Here is a 27797-nt window from a genome sequence, read left to right as displayed (position 1 = left end):
CCTGATTTTCAACTAGACAGGCCATCAACACATACAGAGATAGACCCAGTGTACAAACCATTGCAGAGAAGTCCCGGAAATGATACTCACCCCAAAAGACAGGATTGCATAAAAACCAAGAAGGACAGAACAACAGCACTTCACGAAAGTCATCCAACTGGTAATGAAACATGTGCACGATAACCCAGCAGTCTGGTGAGCTAAGCAACTACCTCATCCACAATCCAAACTACAGATCTTCACGAAAACCTTAAATTGGTGAGGTAGGGATATCAGTGTGCATCTGGATTCTGACACACTATTTTTGTACAGTATCAAGGGGTAATATAGGGATAGGGTATTTGACATTAGAAAATCAACAATGTTGCTCAACTTGTTCTGAAATCCCTATCATGGGCAGTCTCCTAAAATATTCTAACAAGTTTGAAATAGTGAAATACACAAATAATCTACTCAAAGCTCATGAGCTTTACCTCAGCTACAAATGTGCCATCCATATCGGAATGCAAATCTTTTTATTTTAGTGAAGTCACAAACTGAATTATTTAGAAATTAGTATCAATTATTAATAGTACTATTCCAAGAAGTTGATTAAAGTGAAAAGGAAGAAACATGAGAACACACTTAGGATTCTTGTTACAGATGTTTATTTAGCACATCCACAATGAAATGCTGTAATAAGTGACATAGCTGTACCACACGAAAGCACATGAAACCTTTAAGAAAACTGAACTGAAACGATAATGTGAACAGTCCTTTAGCACTTTTGTTCAAATAAAATAAACAGGCAAGACATTTGTCAAACTGTAAACGAAAATGTCCTGCCATTTGCAGGCACAGAGCACATAACTATGCACACATATTCTAACATTTAACCATTTACAATCATTCCCTCACAAGTCAGAATATAAATATTAGGTTTTTTAATCTTGCTGTTCATTTACAAAGATTCAGCATTTTAAGAAAAACAAAACAAACTAATCTGGTTTCAGAGGATAGCACTGCGTGTAAGGCATTTATGAAAAAATCCAGTTCTGTCAGTATTCAGTTTTAAGGCAAGCTAAAGTGACAATAGCCAAGCCTGTGTTCCTTTTACAATTCATTTGTATTTGTGAACTTTCCTTATTATCCTGTATGCAAATGTTATATTATAAATTGAGGCGTTTGTTTTAGGCCATTCATTAAAATTCAAAGTTTTCAAATTTTTAAAAGTTGCAATCATTGCAAATGACTCCACCCAGTTAGTTTCACAAAGAGTTGTGAGAATGAGATTAGGTGTGTCATTATTTTCATAAACTTGATAATTAAGTGAATGGATTGAATTTGGATATGATAAACTGATGAACTATAAGAGCTAAACTATCCAAGTTCTCATCCTCTGTTCCAGTAACCTTAAAAACAGAAAAATTGCAAATATATATCGATTTCTCCACTAAGCAATCAAAGCATGAAAATTGTTTTATAGCTTGCCTAGATACAATCCTCTCACCGATGGAGCACAGAAACAATACTCATCCAAGACATGGAATCGTTAGCAATGCATCCATACTTTTTCACGGCAAAAAAGGTTTTTTTCAAAAGTGGAAGAAACACAGCAATTCAGAAACATCATTAAATACCAGTCTACTGGTGTATTATGGAAGTCGTACGATCCAAAATGTCTCTGGTCGAAAGGAAATTTCTTGGCATTAAAAAGGACAGAAAGCAGGAGACAGGACAACCTTAATGACAAATTAAAATTCTAGATTAATTTTCAAGTTATGACAATGTACATATTGTAAGGTATCACATCTGAACTGATTACAAAGCATTTTCCAAAACTGAAAAAAAGAGTTTGTGTTAGTGCACAAATGTCATTTCAGTAAATGCTCACTTTTCTTCCCCACTTGCAATTAACTTATCTGCTACTGAGATTTCCTTGTCTACAAAATTCCTTATTTTTGTGAAAAAAAATAGCCATGTTTAGACAGTGGAGAATCAAGAGTCCAGCAAAAAAAGTTGCTTTGCCCATATGAACAGGTTGTCTGTGGAGCTAATTCTGCAACTCGATAAATCAAGCAGTCAGAAATCTATGCCAGAAGGTAAATGATAAATGTTACAAGTTAGATCTTTTAAACTATCTAGCAAAATGGAAGTGTGACATATCTGACATGTCAGCCATTTGAATTTCAGAATTGTCATTTTGAAAAGTATGTAATATGTAACAAAAAGTAAACAAACACTCCCAACTATTTTGTACTGTAGAACAAGGAGCCACAAATTACAACTGCATTTACACTTTCATTCTAGTGTATATTAAAGAAAATTTTTTTGTTGTGTATTTTAAAAACTTCTCGTTAGTTTTGGCCAGTTATGTTTGAAATTGTAAGGACTGACAGTAATTATTGCTATGACATCAGCCACTGTCATCAAAAGTAACACTTGTGCTACTAAACCAGCAGGATGTGGAGGTTGCTAAGTCTCAGACTATTAGTCTGTTTGTTTTGGTGGACTTTGCAAGTTTATTTACTATAACTACACTAACTTGTGGACACAAAATGCACATCATCTTGTTCTATTGTGTGTTTGGAAGGATGCAAGGATGATATCTACACAAGGAACAGTGCAAGTGTAAATTTTACTATACGCACTTTACGATATTTACAGAGCACAATGGCAGTTCCATAAATCAACCCATCCTTTCATTTACACAAGTATAAATTATACCTAATAAAAAAAGCCATATAAAAAATGTTATTGCACCTTTTTATTCAATATACTAACAAACATTTAAAGCCTTCATATTCAAGTTCTAGAAACTTCCAGAAGGTTAAGTTAGAAATTAACAAGCATGATGATTCAATAAGACCTGAAAGACTAGTGTGTGTACACAGTCATGCAGTCTCAAAAAAGTGGTTTCACCAATCTAAAATATATGACTTCCCTTGTGTACAACACTGCTGATCTTGTGAAAAGATGAACTGTAGCCATAACTAAACTTCTGCCAAAAATTGTGATTCTTTGCACAATGAGTACAGAAAAAACTGCAGCATTTTATGGAGATAATTGTGATATTTTAAAATAGTGCAATTTGTATTCACAAGATCTATAACAAAAATCATTATATTGATTTCCCTTACTAAATCAGTTTGGTTGTTTAAATTCCATTAGGAGAACCAGTTAGAATTCTACAAGTGCGTTCCTTCTGCTCGAACTTTTCAAAACTCAGGTAACACACAACTTTTCTTGCATTACATACTTCAATAATTACCTGCACATCAGCTTTGAAGTATATGCTGAACAAAAAAAAGTCTTTCCTACAAGATACTGCAGCTGAGATGAGAATGGAAAGTGACATTGAAGATGGATAAAAAGGTAACTTAGCAGTCAACATAAATTTTAGCAACCAAAGTTTGTTAACAAACACATTCACACTTATTGGCAGTAGAGAAATCAAATATGAAAAGCAGATGACAACAATGAACAGGTGAACTATTAATTTATCTTTACAATGTTAATCCCTTTAATTGGAGTTCATTCAGCAAAGTGAGGGTTTTAAAAATATTGTAAACTCATTACATAACTATTTCTAGGGCTCTTGTGGCACAGTAATAGTGTTTCTGCCTCTGGGCCAGAACGCCTGGGTTCAAATCACACCTGCTCCAGAGATGTATCATACCATGTATGAACAGGTTGATTAAAAAGATCTATAAATTATTACTTCAGTTTAGATTTGATTGTTCAGACACTTACTCATAAAACCATTGGATAAAAATATTCAAAATAATTTGTGAACTGACATATTACAAAATAAATATATGTAACATCTGTGGGGTCCTGAATCCTAGGATAGCACCGGTTACTAAATCTAGTTATTCTCCCTCAACAGCAGCTGTAGAATATTACAAAGGATCACATCAACAAATCCAAAACATGCCATTAGAGCCAAATAAAATGGCCAAATAAAATAATCATTTGAAGTCTGTACTCAAAAGCCCATTAATTACTTAAATCAGAAACTGTCCCTACGTTATGTTCTGTGAATACAGGCTTGTAACCATGTTCAGAACTTCATAAACTCATTATCAAGATATGAAAGTACCAATTGCAACTTCATATAACCCAATTAAGAGCCCTTTTAAATATACATTTCCCTTTTGTTTCTTCAAACAACACATCAAATATTAACAGGTGATCTCATTATGGTTCAGTTGGAAGATTGTCAAACATACAGATGTTTATAGCAGGTTACATATCACTATCAGCTGATCATTCAGATCCTACTAATTACACAAATCACATTATACAATACAAGCAAGCACACAGTGGGTAGTTGTACTGTAGTCAAAAATTGAGTTTCAGGTATGCAGCCCTTAAGTACAAACTTTCATACTGTGAAGCACTGATGTCAAATAGAACACAATAAATGCAATCAACATATATTGCACAATAACTGACATGGACTTAAGTTGCATACATACAATGGATTGATTATTGGTTTTGAATGTGTGATCCTTTCTGACTAAAAACGAGGAAGTATGGAGGTAACAGCTAGTTAACATGGAGGGGAATGCTTTATAAAGGTGAAAAAGCTAGAGCTTTGGTTAGCCCTGGCTGTTTCAGGCATCAGTGTTTCTTCCCCACAAGGGTATGTACAAATATAACCAATTCAATCGAAAACATGAAAACTCTGCACAGTAAAAACCAACAGTAGCAGCCAAGGTTTGTAAAATTCAACAATTGAGGGGCTGCAGTCTCAGTACAATTGGTCTCCTCGTCATGCAGGGTTAATTACCACAGTATGTCCTTGATAATCAAATCAGCTATCAAAATGCAGTCAGCCCAAAGTTGCATCGACATGACAACATGCCAGCAAAATCTGACCAGGTATCTAAGGCTGGGTCGTACCTCTGCACCATGTTCAGATATGATGATCCTGAGTGACCTCCCACCACATAGAGGTAGTTGTCTACAATGGCTGCACCAACTCCTGTCATGGGAAGGGGAAAAAGAACCTTTTATGAAAACTCCATAGAACATGAAAAAAATAAACAAAATTGTGCATGGAAGTGACTTGCAGTTGTAAAATACAATGATAAGAAACTTTAATAGAGGCTAGGATTATATAATCAATATAACAATGGTGGCAGGAGGTGGGGGAGTTGTGTTGGAGAGAAGGTTTTCTAAATTGTATTTGGAGCATTTTCTGGATCAGTATGATTCTGCCTGAACAATGTAGAAGGCATTGTTGGACTTGGAGAAAGAGGATCAAACATGTCAAGTCTCGGTATGAAAACATTTACAGAACAATGATTATAGCACCACATACTTCAGGTTAGCTTAGGAAAAGACAAGGAACAATTTACAGCAAAAAAATACTTAATTCTCAAAAGTTGTGAAATCAACAGAAATGGCTGAGAACATTAAGTATCCTAGATATAACCCTAATCTTTCAATCCTCCCTAGATTCAGCAGTGGTGTCAGTGGACTGGAGAACTTGAAATGTTATACCTTCATACAAGAAAACAGTGCAAAGATGAATACAGCAACTACAGACCAACCGCAGTGGTGAATCAGCTTTTAGAAACAATAATCTGGGCAAATTTCAGTCATTGAAACAAATTTGCATTAAAGATAAGTTGTTCTAGGAAAATTACAGAAAAATGCTGACCTCTGAGGTTTTTGAGAAGGTAACAGAAATGGTTGATGAGGACCTTCTAAAGATATTCAATAAAAGCACTACATCACATATTGATGTTCTTACAGTAACAGAGAAAGTAGGAGCATCGATATAACATTATGCAACAGGAAATAATAGTGGTCAAGAGTTGTTTAATAAATCAGAAAGCTTTGAATCTTGTAACAACTAGCTTGTTATGCATGATACAATTTTGAAAGTTGCAGATTACACAAAACTTGAAAGTATTCTGAACTGCAAGGAGAATAGTGATAGATTTTATGATGATGTAGACTGATAGAACGAGCAAATGAGTGAGATAACAAATTTAATGCAGAGATGCATGAAATGAAAACAATTGCTAGGAAGAATGCAGAGATTATTTTAAAAAGATACAGTTCTAAAGGCAGTGCAGGAAGACGGATATACAGTATACATGCTTGCTCAAATTATCAAATGGTGGCAGGTCAGGTTGAGAAAAATTGGTTAGAAAAATAAAGGAGATGTTGGGTTATAAAATAGGAGATCATAAAAGCAAGAAAATTGTGAATAAACCTTATAAAAACATTGCTTTGGCTTCAATTAATGTGTTGTGCTCAATTCTAGGCAGCATACGTTTTAGTATTATGTGTCGGCATCGGAGATGGTGTACAAAAGATTTAGAAGAATGATTCCAGAGATGTAGTCATTCAGTTGTGTAGGTAAACAAGAAGAGAGAAGGTTAAGAGGAGTCTGGATAATGAGATTTTTAAAATCACGAGGGGTCCAGAGTAAATAGGGAGAGAAAAACAGTTGCCTCTCATGGATACCACTTCACCTGACAAAGGAGTAGCATTCTGAAAGCTTGTAATATCAAATAAGCCTGTTGGATTATAACCCGGTGTCGTGAGACTTCTGACCCTTTCATGGATAGGGAAGAGGACAACACTCTGTTAAAAGGTGATAAGCAAGAGGACGAAGACACAGTACATCTGATTTGGAGTGCACTGCCTAAGAGCACAGTGAAGGTCATTTCAAATCATGACTTTCAGAAGGGAAGAAGGTAAGCAGCTAAGCAGAAATAAGTTTGCAGGGTCACAATTAAAGAGGGGAAAATCATAACAGCTCTTGGTAAGAGCTAATATGAACACAAGGTCTCCTATGTAGTAATCATTCCATGATTGTTACATTTGCGAGAAACAACTTAAGTCACGTCTCTAACAAAATTGAAGAAAAAAAATGCATAATCAATTTTTTTCGTAAACTGCTAAATCACAAGACTATCTGTGACTATTTAGATACACATTTACCTGTTCTGGGATCACTCATTGGCCTGCATAATGTCCATTGATTTTGATGGGGTTCATACCTCTCAACACTTTGCAAGTGTGACACACCATTGTGTCCGCCAACAACAAAGATGAATCCAAGCATTGAACCAACACCAAAGTTAATTCTTTTATCAGCCATTGGAGCAACCATCTCCCAGGAATCTTTGCTTGGATCATACCGCTCCACACTATTTTTCCAAATAAAAGTAAAAGTAAAAACAGAAGCAAGTTATATCAGACAATCCTATCGTTTCTAGAGCAAGACGAAAGGTTAGATAAATAAATGCCTATGTGGCTCTCTACAAGACTACTACCAACAACTAGTAACCAACATCAATATTCAGAAACCTCAAAGAAAATAGGATGGAAATTGAAACAGTACACTCACTGCAAACTTTGGCTCCCCTCATTAAGAAGATGTAGGTGTACCGTACATTTAAAGAGAGTTTAAAGCTAGTCGCAGAACTAGCTGATTGTACCTTATTCAAAACACTTGGTGCTATGTAACATGTGGTCAGACAGCTAGGGTAGCTAGTTGCCTGGAGACAGAAACAAATTTGAATTAGGCCAATCAGTTTAAATTCTACCCCTCCCCCCAAAAAAAATCAAACTCCAATCAGGTTTGAATTTAGTATATTGACAATATTAAAAGCCAATGACAATCCAATGTTTTGGGGGGTATACTTCCACAAAAAACTTGAACACCTGGGGGAGAACTGCCAAAAGACCAACAGTTGTAGGCTGCTAGTCAAAACTCAGAGATACCGGTCTAGAAAAGGAGTTTGCACAAAGAAAAAACACTGACACCAACCTGGAGAGCAAATCTACAAAAGGGAAGATTCAACAGCTGTTTGGTTTTGAAATTTGACTTTTGGTAAATCTTAAATCGGAGGTTTTATTGGACTAGTATTATAGAAGGGAAAGTAAAAAGATAGATTAGAGGAAGGAGTTGTAAATAGTTGTTACTTAATTATTCTCTGTTATACTTTAAGAAATGGGCGGCACGGTGGCACAGTGGTTAGCACTGCTGCCTCACAGCGCCAGAGACTCGGGTTCAATTCCCGCATCAAGCAACTGACTGTGTGGGGTTTGCACATTCTCCCAGTGTCTGCTTGGCTTTCCTCCGGGTGCTCCAGTTTCCTCCCACCAGTCCAAAAATGTGCGGGTTAGGTGAATTGGCCATGCTAAATTGCCCATAGTGTTAGGTGAAGGGGTAAATGTAGGGGAATGGGTCTGGGTGGGTTGCGCTTCGACGGGTCGGTGTGGACTTGTTGGGCCAGAGGGCCTGTTTCCACACTAAGTGATCTAATCTAAATAAAGTTGTTACTTTTTACTTTAACTAGTTCTTGGCCTCTTGAATTTTCAAAGATGACTACATGGGATAAAGTCTTGTGTTGCTGGTTTAAAACTAACAGAGGGGGTTTACCCCAAGTTGTAAACACCCTACCATTTTTTTCCATTTATTCTTGCCTTTCTGAAGGTACGGACTCCTCCAGAGATAGTTTCATAGGTCAGAGGTTCTCTAATGCTTGTACGAGTGAGGCCATAAGTAGGTGTTGACAACTTATTTGACTTAAGAGGAGTATGTTAATTAAAAAAAAATTCGTCTTCACCTCGCCCCCAAAACCAGCCTCCCCCTCCTCATCAGTTATTAGTAAATTCTGATTTAAAAAAATGTGCACATTTGCACATACTGTAACTACATATTTTAAAACTGTGCCAATTCTGACAGACAAAGAATAGACATGCCTGATTTAATATTTAGCATTTAAACAAAGCCTGTCAATCAGCATTAATGGATACATTCTCAGTGTCAACACCGCAACCAGATTCCACTGCCAATCAAATGAGCAATCTCATCTCGTACGGTACAAGTGTTGGTTTTCCTCTAAAATTGATGTTCTTACAGATTATCTTGATTAATGCATGATAAAGCATGGACAAAATGGTCTGTTTCTATGCAATACTTAAATACAAATCATTTTGATATCTCAAGATAACATAACTTTATGGAAGTTTAAAATATTGAATCTTATGGGATAAACATTATACAAATTTACCTGTTCATGTGAGCAGGGCCATATCCACCTATGGCATATAGCTTTCCATCTAAAACTGCAGCTGCAAAACAGCTTCGACTTTTCCCCATAGGTGCAACTGGCTGCCACTTTTTGATTTTAGGAATGTATTTCTCCACAGATTGCAAGTAGTTTTCCCCATCATAACCACCTAATGCATATAGTTCACCAGCTAATACAGCCACGCCAAGCGTGCTTCGACATTCATTCATTCTTTCTACAGTCGTCCACTTGTTTGTCTCCGGATTCCAACCTTCTACCAAATTCTCGTGTTTCCGATAATTAATGCCTTGCTGAATGTGGGTTGCAATTCCTCCAACCACGTAAAGCTTCTGATCAACAACAGCAACTCCACATTCATAACGTGGACTACTAAGTGGTGCTAGACCTGTCCAGGAGTCTGTCTGAGGGAAGTACATCTCTACACTGCAACAGAAATGGAAAAAGAAAAAGAAAATGACACATTAAATGTTAGTCTGTTTATAACAGGGTCATTTATATAATCACTTTTTAAAGTATGTTAAAAACACATCACAGAAGAATGAAAATACAAAATAAAATTCAGTGTCAAAATGAATATTAGAATATGAATTTTAAAAAAGTGTCTTTATCTGCATCCCCACCTTAAAATGAATTTTGGACACAACATCACGTTGAACTCTTCTTTCACTGCTATTGCCTTTGTTTTCGTATCCATTTCTTTGGGCAAGAATACATCCCACAGACCCCTTTACCCACCTCCAACATTCTCCCACCACCTGAACCCCTCCTCTGGCCTTTCACTTGCACTCAAGCTTCATTGAGAACTATCGATGTGACACGTGTCACCTCAAATTTCTCTGCCATACTATCTCCCCTTGAATATACTTCGTGCTCTCATAGTCAATGTTGATTTTGTAATTAAGCCTGCTGGTGGTGTTATTGTCAGCTGGTGCACTGACTATTACGTTGCAGAGGCTTTATATTGAACTTACAGTCCAGAAGGCTGTAAAGTTCAATTTTAGGGCTTGAGGCACCCATGTCCATACCCCAAACTCCCCACAGCACGCCTGGTTATCAAAAGGTTTGCTATTGCACACAACCCATTGTTAACGCCTAATACTCCCCAACAGCAACTATTTATTCTCCTAGCGTGCCCATTATTCACTCCTTTGTCCAACTGTTTTCTCTTCGAGCTCTATCTCCACCTATCATTTACTCCTTACCCCCTCCATCTGCTGCATAAAAAACAAATTGTTTTCCAGCTACCATCAGTTCTAAAGAAGGGTCAGTGGACCTGAAATGTTAACTGATTTCTCTCTACAGATACTGCCAGACCTGCTGAGCTTTTCCAGAAATGTCAGTTTTGTTTCTGATTTCCAGAACCAGCAGTTGTTATCAGTTTTTATTTGTCAAAGAGGAAGGCTTTGAAGAATTCGGGGAGACAGTGAAAAAAGGGAGAGAGAGACAGCAAGAGTGTATTCCAATGGACTATGCAAGAGCGTTTGTTAACAAAGTTGCTGAAATGCCATTGGTAGATTTTAAAAAGGAAAAGAATTAAGTGTTTGGGGGTGGGGGTGGGGGGGGGAAAAATACCAAAAAACTTGGGGCCTAGTCAGCTTAAGACATTGCAGTAGAATGGTGAAGTGACTGAAGTGGAGACTCAGAACAGGCAAAATTGTTAAGGAGCAGAGATCCAAGACTTATGTGGATCATGTGGTGACACAAGATAGGAAGGGGAAAAGCCTTGGGAGAAATGGAAAGATGAGGATTACAAAACTGAGACATTACCAAGAATGGAGCTCTGAACATAGGATGATCAGACCTTGCTGGAGTTATGATACAAGCAGCAAAATTTTACAATACGAAATATTTAAAATAAGCTTAAGTTTCTGAAGAGTGGAAGTGTTACTATCATAGAGACAATTCATGGAAAAGCAAAGCACTGTATTTTTGGGTCTTCAGCACAAAAGTGTTGGAACAAAATCAATAGATTTGACTTGCGAGAGAGAGAGAGAGAGAGAATTTGATAACTTGTGGTCAAAACAGATAAATCAGAAGTTGTCCACAGACAACAATTGCATGGGTGTATAGTTCTGCAGTTAATGAGCTGAGGCTACGGTGAAGTTAGGCAATTAGACAACTCAGGAATGATGGGTGAACCTACACAGAATATCTTCAAATGTAAAATAAACTTAGAAATCCATTACAGAGCAGTAGTCAGAGAATTTTGCCTCAAACTTTTGCGAAGAGGTCCCAGGATAAATGGATGTTCCTCCAGGGTGCTGTGCACCATATTAATACTATGGCCTTCAATGTAACTAACTATCCTTTACCTCAACTGCATTTCGATGCTGAGGCCCAAAACACAGCATAGACAAAAGCAGCAATAACAAAAAGTGATGGAGAAACTCAGCAGGTATGTTTTTCCTCTCTCTAAGTATTAACTCTGGTAGCATCTGTAGAGTTCAATGGCCCTTGCTCAGAACTGGATTCAATGTTAATTGTTTCCACTTCACAGATACTACCATACGTACTGAGTTTCTACAATATTTTATTTTCATTTCAGATCTTCAGCATTTGCAGTATTTTGCTTTAGATAGATCAAAAGAAGATCAAAGAAGTTGCACTACATTTGTAATTATAGAAAAGGTGAAAGATTCTGCATTAACAATCACAACAAAAACCTTATGTAACTGTAACAAAGGTAAACCTCTCACTGTTCTTTATCTGTCTGCAGGTGATAGCACAGTTAACACACAACACTTTCCTATAATGCCTCTCCAGTTGAGTGGTAGCGACAAAATCATTTGCAATGGCTGTTCTTTCTGGTCCTACATTTTCCTTCAAGAATCTAGCCTTTAAAAAAAGGTACCCATTAAAACCTACTGTTTTGATCAAGCTTTTCAACATCTGTCTGAAATCTTCTAATGTTTTAGTGATGTACTTTCTTTTGTAGCACTCCTGTTAAATACACAAGTTGTTGAAGATTGGGTCTTGAATGTTCCAATAAATAATTAAGCCTAGATTGATACGTTGTTGCTTTTCCAGATTCATTTTAAATTTACAATTCTCACAGAAGTCATTATACTAGATTTTGAAAATAATCCTAAAATAAGTTAAATGATCAGTAGTTGATGATTTTTAAAGTTACATTCCACACACACTTTGAACCTTCTGATGTGTCCTCTTGCAAAAAAAAGGACTAAAGACTAATTTGTTAAGGTAGGATATCAAATAATCCTGTCTTTATTGAGCTAATAAATCATATACTTAAGAAATTGTAACAAATGTAATGTCTGCTTGACAAAATAGGTATTGACAATTGTATTTAAAACAAGTGAGTCAGCAGATGGTAGATTACAACATTTCAGGTATCAGCTTTACATATAAACAGTGCTAAGGTTATGCAAGATTTGAGAAAGATGAATGCCCCAATATTAATTTCAATACCTGCTGCTGGCAACAACACATTTTATCTCCATGTCACGAATGGTACACTAATTTGCTATTTCTCAGCCTTAAAAAGAGAATTAACTAACTTCCAACGATTACACCTTCCATTCATAGCATTACGTCTTTATAAATAGAAAACAGAAGTTGTTTTTATTCAAAATGAAAGATAACCCTGTTTCAGTGACCAGATACATTTAAATAGAAGCACCTCATAAATTTTCTGGTCACCTGCGTGTCTAAATATCTTAAGTGTGGCAATAGGTGCAAGTGCAGCATCAATAGAAGACAGCTTTCCGTTTGCATCAATACTATCAAACATTTGTAAAATGCCACAGAGTCGGAGTCAAACATCACTCTGAAGCAAAACAAAACTAAGAATCTTTAAAAATCTAGATAATAGGTGCAGGAGTAAGCCATTCTGCCTTTGAGCCAGCACCACCATTCATTATGATCATGGCTGATCATCCTCAATCAGTATCCTGTTCCTGCCTTATCCCCATAACCCTTGATACCACTATCCTGAAGAGCTCTATCCAGCTCTTTCTTGAAAAGTATCCAGAGACTTGGCCTCCATAGCCTTCTGGGGCAGAACATTCCATATATCCACCACTCTCTGGGTGAAGAGGTTTCTCCTCAACTCTGTTCTAAGTGGCCTACCCCTTATTTTTAAACGGTGTCCTCTGGTTTGGGACTCACCCATCAGTGGAAACATGCTTCCTGCCTCCAGAGTGTCCAGTCCTTTAATAATCTTATATGTCTCAAATCAGATCCTCTCTCATCCTTCTAAACTCAAGGGTATACAATCCCAGTCACTCCAATCTTTCAGCGTAAGACAGTCCTGCCATTCTGGGAATTGAACTCAGGAACCTACGCTGCCTCAATAGCCAGAATGTCTTTCCTCAAATTGTGAAACCAAAACTGCGCACAATATTCCAGGTGCGGTCTCACCAGGGCCCTGTACAGCTGCAAATATTAAGAAATGGGCATGGATACTGGATGTAGGTTTGTTCGTTGAGCTGGAAGGTTCATTTCCAGATGTTTCATCACCCTACTAGGTAACATCTTCTAAATGGGCCTCAGATGAAGCACTGATAATTCCTGCTTTGTGTTTGGGTTGGTGATGTCATTTCCGGTGAAGTCACTTCCTGGTCTTTTTCTCAGGGGGTGGTAGATGGGGTCTAACGCGATGTGTTTGTTGATTGAGTTCCAGTTGGAATGCCATGCTTCTAGGAATTCTCGTGCGATTCCAAAACCCTAGCCACTCTCCCCTACAAAGGCATCTCGGAAATGACTGCCAGACTACACAGACCCTTTGGCATCACAGTAGCCCACAAACAGCAGCTAATGAACTTGAAAGACCCTATACAGACAAGCAAAACTAATGTCATTTACAAAATACCGTGCAAGGACTGTAACAAACACGAGATTGGGTAAACAGGCAGAAAACTAGCCACCAGGACACATGAACACCAACTAGCCACAAAAAAACGTGACCGTCTCTCATTAGTATCCTTATGTACGTATGAGGAAGGACACCACTTTGACTGGGACAACACATCCATCCTATGATAAGCCAAACATAGACAAAGACGAGAACTCCTAGAAACATGGTATTCCAACCGGAACTCTATCAAACACATCGAGTTAGACCCCATCTATCACCCCCTGAGAAAAAAGAACAGGAAGTGACTTCACCACTGGAAAAGACATCACCACCGGAAATGACATCACCACCCCAAAGAAACCCAAACATATAAATAGAAAGCAGGAATTTTCAGCATTGCTTCACCCGAGGCCCACTGAAGATGTTACCGAGTAGGGTGAAGAAACATCTGGAAATGAACCTTTCAGCTCATTGAGCAAACCTACATCCAGAACCTCAACCTGAGCTACAAATCTTCTCAAAACTCGCTAAGGTCATGAATACTTTCTAAACTGCCCTAATTTGATATAAAAATGTCTAACAATCCCTCCATTCTAAACATTTGTATTTCTTAGTGTTTTGGAAAAAATGTAAGTGAAAATTATCAACCTACCCAAGGCCAATAAAACGAGCTAGGCTGTCTGGTTATATGAGAGTAAAAAGTGAGGTCTGCAGATGCCGGAGATCAGAGCTGAAAACGTGTTGCTGGTTAAAGCACAGCAGGTCAGGCAGCATCCAAGGAACAGGAAATTCGACGTTTCGGGCCAGAGCCCTTCATCAGGAATGAGGAGAGGGTGCCAGGCAGGCTAAGATAAAAGGTAGGGAGGAGGGACTTGGGGGAGGGGCGATGGAGATGTGATAGGTGGAAGGAGGTCAAGGTGAGGGTGATAGGCCGGAGTGGGGTGGGGGCGGAGAGGTCAGGGAGAGGATTGCAGGTTAGGAGGGCGGTGCTGAGTTCGAGGGAATCGACTGAGACAAGGTGGGGGGGGAAAGAGGGGAAATGAGGAAACTGGAGAAATTTGAGTTCATTCCTTGTGGTTCCTCCAACCACAAGGGATGAACTCAGATTTCTCTAGTTTCCTCATTTCTGCTCCCCCCACCTTGTCTCAGTCGATTCCCTTGAACTCAGCACCGCCCTCCTAACCTGCAATCCTCTCCCTGATCTCTCCGCCCCCACCCCACTCCGGCCTATCACCCTCACCTTGACCTCCTTCCACCTATCACATCTCCATCGCCCCTCCCCCAAGTCCCTCCTCCCTACCTTTTATCTTAGCCTGCCTGGCACCCTCTCCTCATTCCTGATGAAGGGCTCTGGCCCGAAACGTCGAATTTCCTGTTCCTTGGATGCTGCCTGACCTGCTGTGCTTTAACCAGCAACACATTTTCAGCTTGTGTCTGGTTATATTGCAGACATATCACATTTGTGCTTAATACAGCAAAAGTTTAAATAAGTCTATAGTAGATCAACAAAATATAGCACAAGTCATACATTAGAGCCAAATCATTTTTAATAAAATGAAGGAATGGCAAATGCATTTGACAGCTTACTTCATTTAACCATTCTTATACAGCATTTTTTTTTAAATTCACTCATGGTACATGGATGTCATTGAGTGGCCACCATGTATTGCCTGTCCCTAGTTGCCCTTGAGAAAGTGGTGGCGAACTGCTTTATAAGCATATAATCATGTGGTAAGAAAATAAAACCTACCGCATTCAATTACTTAGTAGATGGAAACACTATATAATGTGGAATGCTTCTATTACATTTAATACTCAATTACAAATCAATTAAATTATAAATGCACATCCACCAAAACAATATATACAAATAAAATGAGGCATGTTTTCTACTTTCACTATTAAATATAAAACAACATTCATTAATTTGAATTCAACCTCATCATCTTACCTGTCTAATGTAGCAAACAGTCCAGTTTTTCCACCAACAGCACACAGTACTTTGGGAGCACAACGGGGTCGTGTTGATAACTCCGTCTGATGAGAAAATCGGTGCTCTGGCATAAAATGATACTTAAGTGCTTCATTTAGAAGGTGTTTGCAGGTATGTTCATCACGAATTAACTGGTTTGCTTCATATAATCTTGTTAGAAACTTCACACTTAGCAATGGCAATCGCACACAATGTAACAGCTGAGCCAAATATTTTTGTCTTTCTTGTACATCATATTTAATCCACGCCTCCAAAGCATAAAAAACAGACTCCTCAGTCACAACATTCAGACAGTCATTTGAAATAATTTCATCTAACTCCGTGTGATTCAATTCAAAAAACTCCTCTGTGTGACATACCTCTTCAAAGTTCTGACAAATGTATTTGTTGGCAGCAAGATACAAGTCATGGCAACCATAGGTTTCAGCAAATCGGGAAATGCCAATGCAATTACCAGGATCAAGCTGACTTTCAAGGAATGTACAACATTCCTTCAGTACTAGCTTAATTTGAAGTAAATTTGCAGCTGGTAGTAAAGATTCCACTGTATCTTGTGAAATGAATATGGTTCCTGTATATGCATATTCTACAATAGCCTGCAAAGCAGTTTCATCAATACACTGGAACTCAACCTCAGAGTTCTCATTTTCTGAAAGGTTCCCAGTAAACATGGCTTTGAAGTATGGGCTGATGCTTGCCAGCACCACTTTATGGGCGTGGATTTTGACATCACCAACCCGGAGGACGATGTCACAGAGCTCACGATGCTGCCGAAGAAGATTCAATCCTTGCAGTAACTGCTCAGAATGTGGATGAGTCAGATTAGCAAGCATGTAAGATTGAGGAGACGGGTCCATCTGAAGGAGAGAATAAAAAGATAAATTGTCAGCATAAAATATCCACTGTAACTAAAAAAAAGTTTACTAGAAAAAAGTTCAAGAAAATAAATCTCATTTCTTCAATTAAAAAAAGCTTCAAAAAGTCTAACGATGCTTCTCAAAAGAAAAAAAAATTCTAAATCAACTGTACTCCAAAAGGTACAACAGCAGTTATTAAATAGCTTCCTGTGATTTATAACCACAAAATATTAACTTCAGATGCAGTTACCAAGGGCTTACTGTCTGATAAATAGTTACTTACTGGTGGACAAGTCACAGAATCATACAGCACAGAAACAGACCCTGCAGTCCAACTCATCCATGCTGACCAGATATCCTAAATTAATCTAGTCACAAAGCAATTTAGAATATTTGAATGAACTTTTTGTAAAATGACAGTACAGCAAGTACAAATACATGAATAATATTTGTATAACGGTTCTTTATCCTACTTTAAAATGGGCATTTGGGGCAGTGCCCTCAATAATGCATTAATCACTAGCAACATTATACAATTCAATAACTATTAAATATGAAAGATGTCCACTTGATTGGCAAGTGGCTTAACATCTTGAATACATTCCATGACTCTGCTCTTGCGGTTGCATTTTTTGGATTAGTGGTGCTGGAAGATCACAGCAGTTGAGGCAGCATCCGAGGAGCAGCAAAATCGACGTTTCGGGCAAAAGCCCTTCATCAGGAATAAAAGCAGTGAGCCTGAAGCGGGGAAGAGATAAGCTAGAGGAGGGTGGGGGTGGGGTGAAAGTAGCATAGAGTACAATAGGTGAGTGGGGGAGGGGATGAAGGTGATAGGTCAGGGAAGAGGGTGAAGTGGATAGGTGTAAAAGAAGATGATAGGCAGGTAGGACAAGTCCTACTGCATTTAACCCAACTGCATTTTTACCTCGTTGATTTTAACCCTACTGCATGAACTGCTGCGCTCTTCCAGCACCAATGATCCAGAATCTGGTTTCCAGCATCTGCAGTCATTGTTTTTACCTTGTTGATTTTAACCCTACTGCGAATCCTCTTGCAAGGATGCCTGCCTTGAAGAAGTTTTCCTCCTCTCTCTACAAGAATCTCGGAGTCCCTCTCCCACTGCAACTCCCAGGTCATTTCCTTTGCCCTGAAGTTCTTCAACCATGTTGTGACTCTATGCTACTTTCTCCCCATCCCCACCCTCCTCTAGCTTATCTCTCCACGCTTCAGGCTCACTGCCTTTATTCCTGATGAAGGGCTTTTGCCCGAAACGTCGATTTTGCTGCACTTTGGATGCTGCCTGAACTGCTGTGCTCTTCCAGCACCACTAATCCAGAATCTGGTTTCCAGCATCTGCAGTCAGTCATTGTGTTTACCAAGTCCGGACAAGTCATGGGGACAGTGCTGAGCTGGAAGTTTGGAACTAGGGTGAGGTGGGGGAAGGGGTAATGAGGAAACTGTTGAAGTCCACATTGATGCCCTGGGGTTGAAGTGTTCCGAGGCAGAAGATGAGGCGTTCTTCCTCCAGGCGTCCGGTGGTGAGGGAGTGGCAGTGAAGGAGGCTCAGGACCTCCATGTCCTCAGCAGAGTGAGAGGGGGAGTTGAAATATTGGGCCACAGGGCGGTGTAGTTGATTGGTGTGGGTATCCTGGAGATGTTCCCTAAAGCGCTCTGCTAGGAGGCGTCCAGTCTCCCCAATGTAGAGGAGACCGCATCGGGAGCAACAGATGCAATAAATGATATTAGTGGATGTGCAGGAAAAACTTTGATGGATGTGGAAGGCTCCTTTTGGGCCTTGGATGGAGGTGAGGGAGGAGGTGTGGGCGCAGGTTTTGCGGTCTCCTCTACATTAGGGAGACTGGACGCCTCCTAGTAGAGCGCTTTAGGGAGCATCTCGGGGACATCCACACCAATCAATCACACTGCACTGTGGCCCAACATTTCAACTCCCCCTCCCACTCTGCAGAGGACATGGAGGTCCTGGGCCTCCTTCACCACCGCTCCCTCACCATCAGTCACCTGGAGGAAGAACGCCTCATCTTCTGCCTCGGAACACTTCAACTCCAGGGCGTCAATGTGGACTTCAACAGTTTCCTCATTTCCCCTTCCCCCACCTCACCCTAGTTCCAAACTTCCAACTCAGCACTGTCCCCATGACTTGTCCTACCTGCCTATCTTCTTTTCTGCCTATCCACTCCACCCTCCTCTCTGACCTATCACCTTCATCCCCTCCCCCACTCACCTATTGTACTCTTTCTCCCCACCAGCTTATCTCTCCACACTTCAGGCTCTCTGCCTTTATTCCTGATGAAGGGCTTTTGCCAGAAACGTCGATTTTGCTGCTCCTCCGATCATGCCTGAACTGCTGTGCTCTTCCAGTACCACTAATCCAAAAATCGGGTTTCCAGCATCTGCAGTCATTGTTTTTACCTACTCTCGTGGTTGCAGCCTGTCACATCTGAGTTACACCGTGTTTGACGCACCAAAGTTTAGCACTCGAGCATTAGGAAAGGTTAAAGCATGCCATTTTTTTTTAAAAAGGTGAATTATATATAAAATTACAAAGGTTATGCTTCAGTTCTGCAGAGCACTGGGCAGACCATATACGGAGAACTGTTTACAATATTGGTGTTTTTCGTGAAGGATATAAAGTACTGGAAGCAGTTTAGAGAAGGGTTATTGAACTAATAGCTGAATAGGTAGGTTGACATTTTTGGAGAGGCTAAGGTTATACGTATTGGAGTTTAGAAGAATAAGATGAGACTTGATTGACACATGCAAGATCCTGAAGACTCTTGACAGGGTGTATGTGAAATAAATGTTTCCTACTGTGGGATAAGTAGAACTGCGAGGGCTCTTATGATGCAGTGGTAGTTATCCCACCTTTGAGCCAGAAGGTCCAGGTTCAAGTCCCAGCTGCATCAAACAACATGTCATAACACAATTGTACAAGTTAACTTGAAATATAGCAAAATAGAATTTGGGGGTCATTGTTTAAAACTAGTGCTACTGCCCATTTAAGACAGATTTGTTCTAGTTACAGAATTGAGTAGTTTTCAAAGTTTCTTCATCAAAAGACAATTGAAGCAGAGTTTGAATATTTTTAAAAGTAATGGCAAATAAATTCTTGATAAACAAGGGGTGAAATGTTAACAGGGTAGGCAGGAATATAGAATGATTAGATTGGCCATGCTTTTACTGAAAGGCATAGCAGGCTCACATGCATTGCAAAAACTCAAACTTCCTTCATTGGTAACTTCCGAAAGAGCAACATCTACCAGCTAGAAGGTCAAAGATAGCATTGGAGATGATGGCGATAGTAGTAATGTCACTAGACTAGTAGTAATCCAGAGGCCTAAGCTAAATATCTGGGGACAGGATTCAAACTATACATCAGGTGGTGGAATTCAAATTCAGCCATAAATCTGGAACGGAAGGCTCATTTCAGCATCATGGTAACTACTACTTTCATCGAAAGTTGCGAATAGTCTCAGAAAATCTGCCAATCTTACCTTGTCTGACCTACTTCTGACTCCAGATCCACAGAAGTGTGGTTGATTTTTAAATGCCCTTTGAAACCGCCTCGCATGCCACTAGGTCAAAGAGTAATTAGGGTGGGCAATAAATGCCCACCCCACCAGCAATGTCCAAACCCCATGAAAGAAGTTCACTTCCAAGTCACACACCATCCTGATTTACAAATGAATCACTCGATCTTCACTCTTGCTGGGTAAATCACCAAAACTAACTAATCGCACTTCCACCACACAGCCTGTAGCAGTTCAAGATAGCAACTTAATGCCATTTTTCCCAAGGCAATTATTGATCGGCATTAAATTCTGGCCCCACCAGTGGCAGCCATATCACATGAATGAATGAATGACAATACATATAAACAATGTTTGCATAGTTGGAGAATTTTGGCTGGTGGTATTCATTAAGTAACTGGCTAACTGTCCTGTGAATGGCTACCAATAAATTTCTTGCACCAGTCAGTTCAACTCCTTTTCCCTTACTTTAAAATTATGAAAAAATTAGACTGACTAATTAACCATAAATTAAAATCACTTTAAAAAGGAAAGCAAGTAACATGTGGAAGATTAACTCAAGTAGCACACTCACCTTCAAATATTTCCTTCTACTTTATATTAATTGTATTCAAAATTATGAAGCTAGAAAAGAAAGTGATCTGAAGGGGACCTTGCAATATAGTGGTATGGCCTTACCTGTGGGCCAGGGTTCAAGTCCCACCTGCTCCAAAGACATGAATATACATACTTGAACAGGCTGATCAGAAAATTAAAAACCAATCTGAAAGAAAGCACTAAAACAGCTTTGTAAACTTAACTTTCAAACAAACTAACCACAATCTCTGAAAACCTTTCCCAAGCCATGAGAAATAGTCAACGTTTAATTTCACGATATTGACACATAATGGGAGTGGTTATGTTCATGAACTTCAAAAAATTTAAAATACATATTTTAGAGAAAGGATCAGACAAACCATTTCTCAAAGTGATACTTATTCTTTTGAAATATTAGGTGCTGCAGAATTTCTTACTTACCTCAATGTTCCCCAGAGGAACAGGAAGTGGAGTGCCTTCTTAACTTACTGCAATCCACGGGATAAATGTGTGCCTATTAGGTAGGACAATCCAGTGACAATTAAGAAACAACAAAATGTTTTCAAATTAGGTAAAAACAATGGCTGCAGATGCTGGAAACCAGATTTTGGATTAGTGGTGCTGGAAGAGCACAGCAGTTCAGGCAGCATCCGAAGAGCAGCAAAATCGATGTTTCGGGCAAAAGCCCTTCATCAGGAATAATGTGTTTTCACATTAGGACAGCCTGTTCTCAGAAGGAAACGTGGAGGTATGGGAACACTTGGAAGCGTTCCCACACATTAGCTGCATGTTCTTCTGGAAGATGAATGCTCTGGATTGAGAAATGCTGCTGAAGAAGCCTTTGTGACTTTCTGCAATGCATCTGCAGCTAGTACACACCACGATGGTAGAGATTTATGCTTGTTGACAGAAGATGCTGAGCAAACATAGTACTTTGTTTGGGATGGTGCTAAACTTCTCCAGGCTTGATGCAGCTGCAAGGCCAATTTCACTACTGGACTGCGAAACCAACAACGATAAATGGAATCAAGGACTTATGTTCATTGCAAGTTCTTGCCATTGTAGTTTCAACTCTGTGTCTATTGTGAATTTACTAGTAAAACTTGACTGCAATCTCATTCAAAAGGGCACAAGAATAGCTAGTATAGAAGATTGAAATGTCTCTCTGGGTGCTGCCACATTTGATACATATACACTTGTGTAGAATTGAGTAAAGCAAGACTTGCTGAGAGTGTCAAAGTTGTTTTGTTAAACTAAAATGATTAATTCTAATAGAATTCTAGCAGTCTGAATTGCACAATCATTGAGTTGGAAATAAGAAATGCTAACAGTATAGCCCATTGAGGAAGTTCGAAACCACCATACCAGGTTATAGTCAAAGGTATTTATTTGGAAGCGTTGCTCCTTCATCAGGTAGCTGTTGAGTGTAAGATCGTAAGAGACAGAATTTATAGCAAAAGTTTATAGTATGATGCAACTGAAATTATATATTGGAAAAGACCTGGATAGTTTGTTAAGGCTCTCCTCTTTTAAAATGAATATGTTGGTTTCAGTTTTTTCATATGTAAATCCTAGAACCTTTTTAAAAAAAAGTTACATTCTCAAGTGAACTTTAACAATAGGTGCCATATTAGCTCAGATAATGCATTGAAGATGTAAGGTTAAATGATTCTATTTCTAAAAAAGGGATTTACAGTATCTTACATGGATTTATGCAGTTTATAAGCAAACTAAAATGTAATTCTGCAAGTACAAATTTACCCCATAAACGTGGGTGTGCGCACACGTGTGGGCGGGGAGGAGTGGTGAGTATCAGAGAGCGTGTATGTATATAGATATGCATGAGTGTGAAGGGGTATAAGTCAGAGAGAGTACATGTGTTGATGAGTGTGGGGGTGTGTATATATATAGGAGTGTATGAGAGAGGGTCTGTGAAATGTGTGGGACTGTAGGAGAGTCTGTGCGTGTGCTCTTATGTGCTCATGTGAGAGAGCGTGGACTGGAGTGACCTGTGGTGTGACACATGAACCCAAGGTCCTAGTTGAGGTCAGCCAAGTTCAGTACTCCTGCCTCTACTCAGGCACTGTGTGTTGTTGCCTGTCCCAATGTCCACTTGGAGGATGGTCACCCAAAGGTCTGAGGCTGAATGTCCTGGGAGAGAATACTCCTGGCTGGCGATTGTTGTGGGGTTTCCATTCATCTGTTGCCGTAGACATTGCTCGGTCTTGCCAATGTACTGGATCTCAGGGCATTCTTGCCTGCAGCATATGAGATAGACAATGTTGGCCAAGTCACATGAGTACCTGCCGTGTACATAGTGGGTGGTGTCCCCACATGTAATGGTGGTATCTGCGTCAACACGATAAACTGAGCAGAGGCTATGGCAACAGATGAATGGACACAGCACAACAATTACCAGCCAGAAGTGTTCCCTTGTTGGGGCACACTTCAGCAGTCTGGGACATGCAGCCTCCGACCTACGGGTGACCATCCTCCAAGGCAGACGTCAGGCTCAGCAACAATGCAAAGTGCCAGGCAGAGGCTGATAGCCAAATTCGGTACCAATGGGAACGTCTTCAACTGGGATCTTGAGTTCATGTCACACTATAGATGTCCTCACTGCCCGACAGAGACCGACAGAGACCGACAGAGACCGACAGAGACCGACAGAGACCGACAGAGACCGACAGAGACCGACAGAGACCGACAGAGACCGACAGAGACCGACAGAGACCGACAGAGACCGACAGAGACCGACAGAGACCGACAGAGACCGACACTCTCTCATATGCGCACACATACACACACCCCCACACGCACCCTCTCACAGACATATATCCCCTTACATTCTCTCACAGCAACACCCCCCCCCTCCCCCACACAAATTCGTGGGGTGAGTTTGTACTTGCAGAATTACATTTTACTTTGCTGAAAAACTGCATGAATCCACGTAAGATTCTGTAAATACTTTTTAAGAAATAGAAAATCAGTCTGAACAAACAATCTAGGTCTCTCCCAGTATATCATTTCAGATGCATCACACTGTAAATTTTTGCTATAAATTCTGTGTCTTATGATCTTATACTCCACAACTACCTGAAGGAGCAGCACTCCGAAAGCTAGTGCTTCCAAATAAACCTGTTGGCCTATAACCTGGTGTTGTGGATTTTTAACATTGTTTACATCCCATTCCAACACCAGTACCTCCAAGTCATGATTTCCATAGAGAAAGCTCTTGCATTATTCAGTGCTTAACATCTCTCACTGTAATAAGCATAAAGTAATGAGGGGAGTAAAATTACCTATGTAAGATTACTGAATTTCAGTTTAATAAAAATAACTTTCATTAACTAATTGGCCATAGAGTCATACAGATACACAGCAACAGAAACAGACTCTTCGGTCCAACTCTACCATGCCAACCAGATATCCCAAGTAAATCTAGTCCGATTTGCTAGCATTTGGCCCACATGCCTTTCAACGCTTCCTATTCATAAACCCATTCAGATGCCTTTTAAACTGTTGTCATTGTACCAACCTCTACCACCTCATTCCATATACATACCCACCCTCTGCGTGAAAGCTTTGCCCTTATAGTCCCTTTTAAATATTTCCCCTTTCTCCTTAAACCAATGCTTTCTAGTACTGGACCCCCCCCACCCTCTCCATGCCTCCCATGATTTTATAAGTCTCTATAAAGTCACCCCTCAGCTTCTGATGCTCCAGGGAGTCTATTCAGCCTCTCTCCATAGTTCAAACCCTCCAACACTGGCAACATCCTTGTAAATATTTCCTGAACCCTTAAGTTTCACAACATCTTTCCTTATAACAGGGAGGCCAGACTTGCATACACAGTATTCCAAAAGTGGCCTAACCAAAGTTTAGCACAGCCGCAACATGACGTCCCAACTTCTATACTCAATGCACTGACCAATAAAGGCAAGCATACCAAATGCCTTCTTCACTGTCCTATTTAGCTTGAAAGTGGAGTAGCAGGAACCATGAACCTGCACTCCAAGGTCTCTTGGCGTAGTAATACTCCTCAGGATCTTGCCATTACATGCATAAGTCCTGACCTAATATGCCTTTCCAAAATGCAGCACCTCACATTTATCTAAATTGTACTCTATCTGCCGCTGATTGGCCCATTGGCCCATCTGATCAAGATCCTATCATACTCTTGAGATAATCTTCTTCGCTGTTCATTATACCTCTAATTGGCATCACCTGCAAACTTACTAACCAGATCTCATGTTCACATCCAAATCATTCATATAAAATGAAAAGCAGCGGACCCAACACCAATCCTTGTGGCACACCTCCAGGCGCAGGCCTCCAGTCTGAAAAGCAACACTCCACACCACCTTCGAGCTAGTTCTGTATCCAAATAGCTAGTTCTCCCTGTATTCCATGTGATCTAAACTGCAAACTGGTCCACCATGAGGAACATTGTTGAATGCCTTACTGTTCATACAGATCACAGCTCTGCCCTCATCAATCCTCTTTACTTCCTCAAAAAACTCAATCGAGTCCATGAGACATGATTTCTCATGCACAAAGCCATTTTGGTTATCCCTAAATTAGTCCTTAGCTTTCTAAGTACATGTAAATCGTGTCCCTCAGAATTCCCTCCAACAACTTGCCCACCACCGATGTCAGGTCAGTTTCTTTGTCAAAGAATTAGCTACACAATGTACTGCAATACGACAGATCAACAGTAAAATTACAAAAACAGCAGATACGAAGTATACGGGAATTGGTCAAATCCCCATTCAGCTCAACTTTCCGAAACACAAATCCAAAATGCACCGCATTAAATCTAGCCATGTGAAGGCAAAGACAGGCATATAATAACAAGAAAAGGCACACAGTTATTCTTTGCTTTGCTGAATTGAGCCTACTCAGGCAGTTTTCACATTCTTCTTGTGCGAACTGCAAATTAGTTCCACTTCCTTGCATACTTAAATTTCTTTTACATTTAAGAAAAAGTTAGAGTTATAGTTCACTTCAATATGGATATCTGAGATGACAACAGTAGTGGGTAACCAAGGTATAAGACTTGGACAACTTGAGAAATGCTCTCAAAAATATTTAATATTGTTCTTCATTTATTACAATAGGGGAAAAAAAAAGAGTTGGCTAAAGGAATTCCATAAAAGAAGCATGAGGCACAGCCTCTTGAATTGCCAGAAACAGTCCCACAGCCAAATCACACGCCCAGCTTCCTTGTTTTTGTGTACATTTTAAAGTCAAACGGCCCAGGAAATGTTCTGGGGACCAGAGTTGAAATACTGCCACAGTGGATGGTAGAATTTAAATATGATTAAGCATCTAAATTAAGCATCAATTGTTGGGAAAACCCATCTGGCTCACTAATGTCCTTTAGGGAATGAAACTACCATCCTTACATGGTCTGGCATACATGTGACTCTGGACCCACAGCAATGTCGCTGACTCTTAATTCCTCTCCTTAATAGTCCAGAGGAGAGCTAAATGCTGGCCTAGCCAGCAATACCCTCATTGTATGAATGAATTAAAAAAGAGCAAACTCTCTAACGTCACCTACAAATGGTTCCCAGTGCAAACTGCAGCTCAACTTAGTGTTGTACAACTCAAAATAGTTTCCAATGAACAATGCAAATTCAAAATGATAAAAAAAACTATGAACATTGTGTACTTGGACATTAAACTGCATTCATTATATTGGTGTTTATTTTTATTTAAAAATTATCCTTTACAAATAAAACCAGGCACCATTTTAACAAAAGTTACAAACTTTTGTGGTAGAGAGATTTGAAAAGTATAAACATATTACAGCCACCAGATCTTGATAAGTATCAGTAGAATCTTTCAAAGTAAAATGCATTTGATTTTAATTTTAAATATGAAGCACTTGTGTTACAATACTTGGTTTTTGTCATACAACAAACTTACCATTGTAATGAAAGTGAGCTACAATATTTAGCATTCAAGACGACATTTGAACCATTCAGGTAAATAGAATGGTTCCTCCAAAGCCGTCTGTCTCCCTAAACATTATTGACTTCTAATTACAACATAATGCTAGACAGATTCTGTTACTTGAAACTTTCTTATGGCTGCCTTTTCACCATTATTGCTCATTTGGAAATCCAGTGTGAAAAGTTTGAATTAATGCTCCAGATCTCGTTTAACAGCAGCTGCAAACTAAATTATCAATACATTGGACTTGAGGCCATGAATCCAAATTTAATCAATCAATCCAACGAATACGTGCTTGCGTTAAATAAGACTTTTACGATTTGTCAAATAAAGACAGTATTTGATATTTTTCCGGCAGATATATGGCCTTTAAAAAGGTAAACAAAAAGTTCGCACTTTTTAACACGTACAATTCGCTTTGTGGCGTGGTTTCATTCATACTTCTAAATATAAACTCAAACAACGAAAAAAAAAAGACGGCTCATGCACTCACACTTAATTTCACAATCAAATATTCTAACTTTCAATAGTCAAACCTGTCAACTGGGTTATCCATAACATGAGGGTCTTAGGCCTGTTACAAGAAGATCTCCGACACAAGTAGCGACTATACTTAATTTTAAATTACTACATGAGAGATGTAAAATAATATGTTAGCAAACGTACCTGATATAATTACGATTATAACCAGCTAAGCAGAAGATGGGCTGAGAAATTTCCCAAAACCTATTAAACACAAATACAAAACAGGTGGGGGTGTGCGTAACTTCCGGTTCTGATCATTATATTTTCGAAACAGCATCCAAACGATATCTGACTGGAAAAGCATAAAATACCGTATATGTTTAAAATTACAAACACCCTCACAGCTGTCCATGTGTATGATCCATTTCTTTACAATTATTGTCAAACATTGAACACCAACTAACATTGGGATATGTAGTTTACCTCGCCGCCGCAGTGACTGATCAACGGCTTTGTTTCAAACTACAATTCCCA

At 39.3% G+C, this 27797-nt stretch overlaps 1 protein-coding gene across 2 annotated transcripts; it reads right to left on the bottom strand.

Annotated features, from left to right (window-relative positions):
* Positions 1–662: 662 nt before the first annotated feature.
* LOC132818360 (kelch-like protein 28) lies at positions 663–27521 on the bottom strand. Of its 2 annotated transcripts, XM_060829307.1 has the most exons (6): positions 27465–27521; positions 15815–16713; positions 9027–9470; positions 6946–7154; positions 4888–4969; positions 663–1721 (listed from the first exon to the last, which is right to left on the bottom strand). In XM_060829307.1, the coding sequence occupies exons 2-6, from the start codon at positions 16711–16713 to the stop codon at positions 1532–1534; spliced, it is 1824 nt and encodes a 607-aa protein (XP_060685290.1). In that variant the 5' UTR covers positions 27465–27521; the 3' UTR covers positions 663–1531. The 2 variants fall into 2 exon arrangements, with proteins under 2 accessions (XP_060685290.1, XP_060685291.1); XM_060829308.1 differs by having other exon boundaries at positions 1628–4969.
* Between the last annotated feature and the right edge of the window lie 276 nt (positions 27522–27797).

The sequence above is a fragment of the Hemiscyllium ocellatum genome, chromosome 8, assembly GCF_020745735.1.
Source record: "Hemiscyllium ocellatum isolate sHemOce1 chromosome 8, sHemOce1.pat.X.cur, whole genome shotgun sequence".
NCBI classification, from domain to species: Eukaryota; Metazoa; Chordata; class Chondrichthyes; order Orectolobiformes; family Hemiscylliidae; genus Hemiscyllium; species Hemiscyllium ocellatum.
This window is presented reverse-complemented; position numbering and strand designations above follow the sequence as displayed.

Coding starts and splice junctions, on each gene's coding strand:
- LOC132818360 (XM_060829307.1), bottom strand. CDS start 16,713: ATGGACCCGTCTCCTCAATCTTACATGCTTGCTAATCTGACTCATCCA. Junction 4,970..6,945: donor AATGAGTGATCCCAGAACAG/GTAAATGTGTAT, acceptor TTCCCATGACAG/GAGTTGGTGCAGCCATTGTA. Junction 1,722..4,887: donor TATCTGAACATGGTGCAGAG/GTACGACCCAGC, acceptor TTTGTCATTAAG/GTTGTCCTGTCTCCTGCTTT.